Source organism: Durio zibethinus, chromosome 14 (assembly GCF_047325235.1).
Source record: "Durio zibethinus cultivar Kanyao isolate XHJ-2024 chromosome 14, ASM4732523v1, whole genome shotgun sequence".
Taxonomy (NCBI): Eukaryota; Viridiplantae; Streptophyta; class Magnoliopsida; order Malvales; family Malvaceae; genus Durio; species Durio zibethinus.
This window is the reverse complement of record NC_143175.1, coordinates 1,966,542-1,977,305: the sequence shown is the minus strand read 5'-3', so window position 1 is coordinate 1,977,305 and position 10,764 is coordinate 1,966,542. Positions and strand designations below refer to the sequence as shown.

The 10,764-nt window shown below is 26.1% G+C and overlaps 1 protein-coding gene across 1 annotated transcript; it reads left to right on the top strand.

Annotated features, from left to right (window-relative positions):
* The first annotated feature begins 5,462 nt into the window (after positions 1 to 5,462).
* Positions 5,463 to 7,189, top strand: LOC111294627 (protein VACUOLELESS GAMETOPHYTES-like). The gene is made up of 3 exons (XM_089742860.1): positions 5,463 to 6,391; positions 6,657 to 6,728; positions 6,929 to 7,189. The coding sequence occupies exons 1-3, from the start codon at positions 5,465 to 5,467 to the stop codon at positions 6,932 to 6,934; spliced, it is 1,005 nt and encodes a 334-aa protein (XP_089598986.1). The 5' UTR covers positions 5,463 to 5,464; the 3' UTR covers positions 6,935 to 7,189.
* Positions 7,190 to 10,764: the final 3,575 nt, after the last annotated feature.

Sequence of the window (10,764 nt, the reverse complement as noted above, 5' to 3'; positions counted from 1 at the left end):
GAAATTTTTATCTAAATTTTTCATCAACCTGTCTAATGTTTTCTAAAAATGCCACACTTAGAAATTTATTAAAAAATCAACCAATATTTATTTTTAAGAATTCCATTATTGAAGTAATTTTCTTGTATTTTGAAAATTTTATTTTATATATTTTTATTTGAAAATAAATATCAATTATTTTTTAAAGTTTTTCTTCTAAATTTTTCATCAATCTATTCAAATTAAAAAAAAAAAAACTCTTACATAAAAAATTATAAAAAATCAACCAATAATGATTTTTTAGAATTGCATCATTGAACTAATTTTCATTTACTCTTAAATTTTTTTTATAAATAACATTATGAGAATACAATATACTTAATTTATTAATTATTATTTACCCTATATGTACATTTCATCTACTTATCAAATATTTAAAAAAAATTCAAAAATCTAAACATTTAAAACAAATAGATAAGAAAAAAAAATTGAACTAAATAAGATAACAAGAAAATTAATAAAAACTAAAAATAATTGGCAAATATATATATATATGTATATATAAAAGTTGGGTGTTTACGGGTCCGAGCACGAGTCATAAATATGGGTTAGGTACGGGTCAGGCCTTCTTTCTTTTTATCTCAAAACGGCAGCGTTTCAAACTCTCTTAAATAGCCGAAACGTTTTTTGAGTTATCGTTTTTCTTCCATCTTCTCTCTCTTCTATTATTTTCCCCCCTTTTACTAAAAATTCAATAGCATCCGAGAATAATACCAGACAACCCAGAACCCAGCCAACCTCCTTTGTTGCAGCTCCCTACCTTCACTTCTATTCGCCGTTCATCGATGTCGGATTATCACCAAATTTCATGACAAAAATTCTACTTGATTCCCTTTTCCTTCCTATCTAATAAGTTTTGGCAAAAAAGGCCAAGAAAAGCCTTGATCTAAAAGCGAAAACTAAAATCTTCTACTACTAGTAGAGCCTCTCGTCTCTGTCCAAATCACCTAAGACCAAAATATGCTTATGTCTTCCACTTAACCTTTTGATCAAATTTTAAAACCTAAACCCTTTCAATCACCTAAATTGAAACTCTAAGAACCTTATGCCAAAGCCCTATTTTAATGATTGTGTACCTCCGAATTGTTAAGAGCCTTATGCGAAAACCCTATTTTAAAGTTAAGTAATGGTTCTTAAAAAAGATATGTTTTGATCTACTTAGCGTAATTAAGTTCAAGAACGATTGTCATAACGTCTAGATCCGGGGATCTATTACTAGACATTGACTTTAAGGAGTCGCCACCAATTTTTTTTATCTAGGTACGATTGGCCACCTAAAGAATCTGTCCTTTCAGGGAACACCTAAGCTTAAGGGTCCCTAAAAGAATAGGTTCAGGTCTATTAACCAGAACAGGATTCGAGAGTTCGGTTACGTGTGAGGAAGGTTATAGCACCCTCACAACGCCCATCAAAAAATGGTACCAGCTTAAATTTGTGTTATCCAAAAGCCTTAAAATTTTACCAAGTAATTAATTATTGGAAATTATTCTCAATTGACTCTAATACTTTTAGCAAAAAATTGAAAAAATTCTCTCACCTCGGGAGTATGCAAGAAAAACTACTGTTTCACTTGCAGAGGCTCCGTCGTCGGATTATTTAAAGAAAAATCAAAATCCAAATCAAAATAAAAAGGAAGGAGAGAATAATTGTTCTTGTGTGGAGAAAATTGATACTTTCAACTTTTCTCCAAAAATATTTTTTTGAAAATTTATTTCTAAGGAAAATTGATACTTTCAACTTTTCCTCAAAAATATATTTTTTTGAAACTTTGATTTCCAAGGAAAATTGATACTTCCAACTTTTCCTCAAAAACCCTTTTTTTGAAATTTATTTTTAAGGAAAATTGATACTTTCAACTTTTCCCTAAAAATATTTTTTCTTTTTTGAAAATTTTGATTTTCAAGGAAAATTGATACTTTCAACTTTTCCTCAAAAACCCTTTTTTTGAAATTTATTTTTAAGGAAAATTGATACTTTCAACTTTTCCCTAAAAATATTTTTTTTGGAAATTTTGATTTTTATTTAAAGAAAATAGAATAATAAAAAAAAGTGAAAATAAATAAAAATAAAAAATAAAGAAAAGTAAAACAAAAATAAAAATAAGATAGAGATAAAAAATATTAAATAAATCTAATCTAATAAATAAATAAATAAATAAAACAAATAAAAAAATTCTAAAAAAAAAAAAACCAGGAGCGGCTCGGCTAGGCTCGGAGGGGGGTAGACATGCGCGAGTCAGGAAGCGGGTCGACGCTCGGGTTGGGTCAGGTTTCGACAAAACGCGCGGATCCTCTGGTTAACTTAAAGTCAAAACGACGTCGTTTTGAGAGGGTATAAAAGGCAGTACCCTTCGTTTTTCGGCAGAAACCTTCTCCCTTCTCTCTCTCTTCTTGCCTTTTTCTCTGCCTTCTCTCTAAAGGCTGAAGAACACCGGTGGAATTTTCATCGGATTCTGGAAATTGTTGCCGAAATTTAGAAATTTCGTCGGAAGTTCACCGGAAGTCGGTCGGAAGATCACCGGTTTCTGGGATTCTTCGTCGAAAACTGGGCAGGTCACCGGAAACTTCAAGTTTCGCCGGAATTCTTGCCGAAAAATTCAAGTTTCGCCAGAAAATTCACCGGAATCTGGAAATTTGCCAGAAATTTCCAAAAAAATTTTCGCCAAAAATTTCTAAAAAATTATTTTTGAACCCTACAGCTATCCTAACACTTTTCAACCTTCTTTAGCCTTGGAAAACTCTTCTATACACCTCTTTTCTCTTAAAATCAGTAGCTTTGCTCACTGTTTTTTGTGTGTTCTTCATCTGTTCCAGGAGATGCCTTTTATAGGGGTTGATCAGGAGTTCCTGATCAATCCCAATTCCTCCTTGGACGGGGATTCAATCTTTGAATCCAATTGGACTCTTCTGATTGAGTTCCCCTCCACAGTGGGATTCTTCATCTTTTAATCCCAACCATCCAAGAAAGAAAACAAAGAAAAAAAAATAATAAAAAAAATCAGATACGGATCAAGAAAAGAGAGAAAAAAAAACATTATTAACAGAATTAGGGATACAATAAGATAAACCAACCCAAAAAAAAAAATATTACAAGAAAAAGAGAAAAAAAATAATTATTATAATATAATAATAAATATATAACTATATAAATATAATACATATAAATATTAACAGAGAAATAAATAAATAAATAAATAAAGATATACATATATATTAATATATAATAATAATAATGAATAATAAAATATGTAAAATACAAAAGAAGAAAAAAGAAAAAGAAAGAAAAAAAATAACATAAGATAAAAATTGGATTGGGCTTACCCATTTGGGCCAGGCCCAATTGGTCTGGGCCTGGACCCAATTGGGTGTCTACAACGATTATTTTAAAAACAGTATCATTTAATTTTAAACTATTTTAATAATTATATTTATTTAAAAAGGTCTTTTATTTTATCTAGGTTTTGTCATTTAAATATTGAAAAAAAATTTTAAGTCTTCTTTACCATTTTGTGAAATTCCTAACAAAATTTTTAGCAATCAAGAGTTACTTAATAAAATCATTTATTCATTTAAAAAAATTTCTGTTGTCAAATTTATTAAATATTTTATAGAACAACTTAGTTTTAGAATTCCCATAAAAAATAAATGTCAATCACTAATATTGAAGATAAATATCAAAATCAAAATAAAGATAAATAATTAATAAATAAAAAATATTGAAAACAAGAAATAAAATAAAAATAAAAATAATTTAGGCATTTTGGTTTAAAACCCAAACCGTGTCCGACTATTGTCCAAAACTAATCTGGCCTCAAGTCGAATAATCTTTAATTCGAATAGGCCATATCAAAATCCAATTACAAACTGCTGGATTTAATACCGAAATTTTAAGACGAGGACCCCGGATTAAATGGATATCTAAATTAATGATATATATGTAACCAAAATCCCAAACAGGAGAAATTAAAATACCAAAAATAGTTCAAAAACACTGAATAAATTAAATTCAAACATATTTTTATAAAAATTTAGTTTAATAAAGTTTTAAAATACCGAAGATCAAAATTGAAAAATTTTACTGCAAAAAATTAAATTCAGTTATTATTTATGGGATGGAGGAAATATATTTTATTATTATCATAAGAAAACAGTAATTGTAAGAATGGATAAGTTGATAAAAATTGATTCTTTTAAAGTAATTTATATTATTAAATTTTCAAAATTTCTATTTTCTATAAAAAAAATTTGTTATAACTTTCTTAATTAGAGAACTTTAATATAAATAAACAATTAATACAATATGATATCAGTATAATACATTTTAGAAAAATAAAAAACAATGATACATACAAATAATTTTATCAATTTATATGAAATATATGTTTGATTAATAAGTTATCAAAAAATTAAAAAAATAATTAATTATGAAAGACATGTAATTCCATAACCAATGAAAAAATAACTTATAAAATAAAAAAAGGGATCTTCAACAGTTCTAATACAAAAAACCAGTCTAAATTACTTATAAATGTAAATATTAGTCATAAAACCTATTAAATTTAAAACAAAATTATTATTACTTATTATATATATACTGCCATTTTTATCATTTAAATAAAAAAAATTCCAATGAAAAAAATAGTATTGATTAGTAATTATATTAATAATATATATCAAAACTATATTTGACTTATTAGCTCTCTTTTCTATATTATTATAAGTTTTGGTCAGTTCTATGAAAATTATAATTTTTATAAGTTATTTATAATTATACATAACATAAATTATAAGTATCAAGATATTACATAAATTTAATAAAAAAATAAAAGAAAGCAAAATACAAAAATGCCCAAAATTAGAGGTTCATTCTCCCGCTTCCTATAACCATTCGTGCAAAAAGATATCATTATTAATCAATAAAAACATATATATATATATATATATATGTTTGCAACATCATATATTTTCAATTGGACGTTAGAAGTTACTGAAACCTATACCAGTTGTAAATCTCATGGTATTTAAACACTTTAATGATTTAATAAAAATAAAAATTTTATTTTTTGATACAACTAAATTTAAATTTTGTTAAAAACAATTTGCTTTAATATGGAGTTCAAGGCTTAATTAAGAAATAAAATAGATAAAAATTAATCTATATTTAATTTAATAAAAAAAGTATCAATTAAAGACAAAAGATCTGTAGAAATCAAATATTATCTAGCAAGAATGAGTCAAGCTAGTAATAATAAAAATTTATCAATATTTTAATTTAATAAAAAATCATTAATAAAGGACAAAATTAATAGGTAATAAAATAAATTATTAAAGATATATATCATTTACTATTTATAATTTTGAAATTCGTGTTTATGCATAAAATAGTGTATGTATAATATAATGATTAATTGATTATATTTTATAAAATGTGTAATCGGCTTCCTTTTTTTGGTCAGGAAATACAAAAGAATGCTTTTCATCCTCACCCACTGACACTTAATGATAATGATCCAGAGACTATATTTGTATGTAACGGATGTGGAGAACTGTGCCGCGGTTTATCTTACAACTGTAACCTATGTTTGTTTAGCCTTGAGAGCAAATGCGCTGCTTTAAATGATGATCTTGCTAAACATAAGGCCCTTAAAGGGAGGGAAATTCAAACTACAATCTATCATTTCGGCCACAATCATCAGCTAACTCGTTGCAAGATTAATAGATTGCAAACTGAGTTTCATCTGTCTTGCATGGCATGCAGACAAGACCTATATGGTCTAGTTTATACTTGCCCTGGTTGTGCATTCTTTTTACATGAATCCTGTCTTAAGGACATGCTGAGGGAAGTTGAAAGCCCATTGCACCCACAACATCCTCTTCTCTTACATCCACCCTTGTCTGGGTTAGATTATCCTCACTGCAATTTTTGCAGGGAAAGAAATGATTGCATCGCGTACATTTGTTTTGGATGCAATTTTTTCTTGCACTATTCATGTGCTAAGTACCAAACTCGTAAGATGAAGCACAATTGCCATATTCACGATCTTCTACATTTGGGGAAAAGCATTTTCGTTAAAACACCTCCCCAATGTGCTACATGTCATACAGATTGTAACGACACCTTGTTTGGCTGCATAGAGTGTGAATTCTACATACATCTTGAATGTATTTCACTGCCATATATCGTCAAACATATGCGCCATTTGCATTCACTTACACTTACAAACTCTGTTGTGGAAAACAATTCTGGAGAACATTACTGTGATATATGTGAAACAGAAAGGAATCCAGAGCATGATGTTTATTACTGCAAAGAATGCACTTATATTGCGCATATTGATTGTGTGATTTCAGAGGTAAGTGGAGCTATCTAAATACTAGTTATTTAATTAGAAGTAGCAATATCTGCACATATAGAAAACCTTGGAAATGACATATATTACTAAATTTCGTATAATAACTAGCCAATTTTAATTAGAGTGCCGAATTCATTTTAATAGCTTTTATATCTGGTTATATTATAAATTGTTACATCATCATTTTGAAATTACAGAAGCAGTTTTTGCTGCTGTTTCCTGAAAGCGTGAAACTAATTAAAACTTGGTATATGCTTTTTTTTAGGTTGAACCTCCCGAAAAGATATTTGAATATCTGGAGAAGAGAAGGCTGACAAAGACGAGAAGCATAGATGAGGTAAGAGATGATGAGGTCTGCATATAGAGAAAACCTCGGATGTCCTATATATTACTAAATTTCGTATAATAACAAGCCAATTTTATTTAGTGTGGTGAATTCATTTTAATGGCTCCTATATATCCAGTTATATTATAAATTGTTACATCATCATGTTGAAATTAAAGAAGCATTTTTGCTATTATTTGCTTTTTGTTTAGGTTTAACTTCCTGAAGCATAGAGGAGGAAAAATGATGAGCTCGTCGGAGAAGTGAAAAGCAAATTGAGGATCAAACATAAAAAAACAAAGGTGTTCAAAGAATGCAACAAACGATCCAAGTTCCAACATGTGTCTTTAAGTCTGAAAATCACAAGAGAATAATGAAAGGCTTTGAATATTAGCAAGTAAAACTTTGGCATGTAAGTTTAATTTGAAGAAGTGTGTTTTTACATTAAAAATTAATAGAATTTAAAATCAAATTATTTCCACTTTTAAGATAAAATTATGAAATGCAATCTTTATACATTGCATATATGTAAAAAGTACAAAACTTGGTTAAGAAGTCTAATTAAATGAATATAGATATTGATTTTTAGACATCCGATTTTTTTGTCATTATGGTTGTTCAATTTTGAATTATTTTAAAATCGAATTAATTAGGGTTTTAATCATTTTAAATTTGATTTATTAAAATTTTTTAATCAAATTAACTTACACTTAATTAGGATTTGACAGGTTTTCTACGATTTAATCGACATTAGCTCTAGGTATCGAATATATGCTTTTAACCTTTGTTTTGTCTTAAGTTTAACATTTCTCTTTCCCCTTTATTGTATGTACGAAAAAAATATATTTTATATGGAATGTTGCTCTAAATAAAATTTCAAATTAATGTTACTATTATTTTTTTTTTCAATAAGTAGAAATACATATTTAACTTACTATTTCGATAATTGAACATTAATGAGGAATTTTGCAATATATATATATATAAACAAAACAATAATAACTATAATTAATACAAATATATTCTACAAAATATAAAAATTAATTTAATTAAATCTTTGATGGTTGCAATCATGCATGGAGAAAAATGTTATTAAGACTTCTTATTATATTAAATATTCTCAAAAAGTATATTTTATTTATTGGATACTCTCTAAAATGTTTATATATATATATATAGACACACTAAGGTATTTATTTGATAAGCCACCGATTTTAACTCAATTCATTAAATCTTGATGAGATTTAAATAAGAAATCTTACATTCAAGTCTAACGTATACTAAAAATTTGTTTCTTAAAACAAATAGGTTACTTTAGTAATTTCATTCATCAAAATTAATGCACTTATTGTTTAAGATAAAAAAATAATTCCAATTATTATATGCATTTGCTGACAGTCATCTACCAAGGGATTTGAAAAAATTTTGAGGTCCACAATTTCATATCGAGCCAAATCTAAATAGATATATAAATTATTAATATCAAGTATGAATTCAATCCAAACTCAACTCGACTTAACACATGAACATCTCTATTAATTGAAAACCACTTCCAACACTTTAGTACATTGATCGACCAAAAACATATCAATGATGCGATTAATTCACCCACAATCTTGAATTGTTTAACACTAAATAGATTATCAAATCACAAAACTAGTGTTTAATTTATATGCTATGTAATATAGAGAAGAAATCAATTTTTTAACACAATCAAATGTATTTTTGATCACTTAAGTAATAATTTTTTAAGATAATATTAGCTATCATTTTCAATATTATCTTGATAATATAATTATCGAAATGATTTTATTATTAAAGTCATTTTATCTCTCGTAATTTAAAATCATTTTATTTAGTTAATAATTATTAATTTTTAAGAATTAAATATCATCATATTTGATAATACTAATACATTGTATGGACAATATACTCAAGAAAATTATTTCCAGAAGCCGAAGGGAAAAAAAAAACTCCAAAGATGGTATAACAATAACAAATTCTACATTAAAGACAGAAGAATAGCTTATAATACATTCTATAGACAATATGCTTGGAGGGTTTAGAATTTTCAATCTTCCAATAAAGAATCAGAACAGTTTTTCTCTTATAGAAAAGGAGAAAAAAAAAAAAACTCAAGATCATAGCACAACTTGTTCTCTACCTTAATGCATTCCATAAACAGTAAAGACTAGAAAATAAAAGGAAAAAATGGTTGAGGACTAAAGACTAATAAGAAATGCAAAAATGGAAAAGCAAGTACAAAAACATGAAGATTTAGGGGAAAAAAACCTGAGATGTCTTGTTGGGAATTTGGCGTTGACCAAAAACAAAATATTATTTTCCTTTAACATGGAGTAATAATACCAAATAAGTGTACTGTACACAATGAAAAATATGTATATATGGGTATGGTATTTGGCAAATAAAGTAATGATTTAAATAAAGCTATTATAATTTGATTTGTTTGAGCAAATTGTTCCTCCCACAAAATGTTCACAATATAAGACATCGATAGACATCAATGTTCTTGAATAATTAAATGGGAAATTGATTTTTAAGTTCTGCTTGTAATATATATTACACATCAAATAATGGTTAAATATTTATCTTATCACTTATTTGGTCCTATTTAGAGTACCTAAATCAAATAAGTTTGAATAAATTATTTAAATCTTACCAAAAAATAAAATGAAAAGCAACAGGCATTTTCTACCACCTGCCAAGAAATGTGTGACAAATAATTTCACTTATTATATGCAGAATCTCTTAGACTTCGTTCAATTGACAAGATTTTTTTTTTTTTAGTTTATTTTCTATTTCTGTTCTTTATTTTTTATTAAAAATAAAAATAATAACTATATGGAGTTTTATTAGTTCTAATAAAAGAAAGTCTCAATTTGATTAATTCATGATAACACCCTTATTAATTTGTGGTAGCAATAATAATAAAATGGTAGCCTTCACCACAATTTCACCGTTTTGATTGAGGCAGAAAAGATGAGCAAAGTCAATGTTTAACATTGACTTTTTAGCAACCTTAATTACCAAAATTTTGAAGAAGAAAGCGTTGCAGGATTTGGTGCCTACATCTCTTTATTAAATTTCATTTTATTAATTGAAATTTTATTTATAATAATATTTTTTAGTAAATTAAATAGTCAATAATTAATATATAATTTTAAATTTAGTAAAAATATTTATTTATTGACCAAAAAAAATTTACTTATTATAATAATTTTAGAAAACACCGTAAAAACACTCCTTACAAAATCTTATTATATATAACTTGCCATTTTCTGTAACTAATAACATTAACTGGAGGACAACAACGTTAATTTGGAGAAACCAGGTGATAAAAAATTGTGATGCCATATACCACTTATATTATAGTAATACAATTATAATTAAATATTATAAAACTCACAAGTGGACGACTTAAAAAAATAGAATTCCCTAAAACATAAATTTATGAATTAAGTTAGTTTAATTTAATTGATTTATGTAATTATTTTAAGAATTATTATTTATTATATTTTATATTTAAAATTTTTTTATATACAAATTATGACTTTTGTTATAAAAAAATTAGGTATATATATATATATATATATAAACATATTTTTTTTTTTATTTTAGTGATAAAGAGGACACCTTACAATTCTGATATCTTAAATTGAAATTTTATTATGTGTGGATTTGATTTAATTTTATATTAAATTTATTTAGTTATATTTCAATTTATTTGATTAATTATTCAATAATTTTTTATACATAAATATAAATCTTGATTATTATTGTTATAATTTTTCTTGTATTTATAATTTTGTAGTACTTGATAATAATTATAATTTTTCTTTTACTTGTAATTTTATTAAAAAAGCATTTTTTTATATTGGCCGTCGAGACAAGCTAGACTAGATGCTCAGCATAGCTCCCAACACAGATAATTGAATTGTTTAACGTCTAAAAAATACGCAAAATTGTTAAAGCAATATTAATTATTAGTAATTTTATGCTTTAGGGAAAAGCAATGTTCCTTGAATAT

Excerpts from the sequence above, each read along its gene's own strand:
- LOC111294627 (XM_089742860.1), top strand. The coding sequence starts at position 5,465 with ATGTGTAATCGGCTTCCTTTTTTTGGTCAGGAAATACAAAAGAATGCT. Across the intron at positions 6,392-6,656 it reads TTGATTGTGTGATTTCAGAG|GTTGAACCTCCCGAAAAGAT; the intron begins GTAAGTGGAGCT and ends GCTTTTTTTTAG.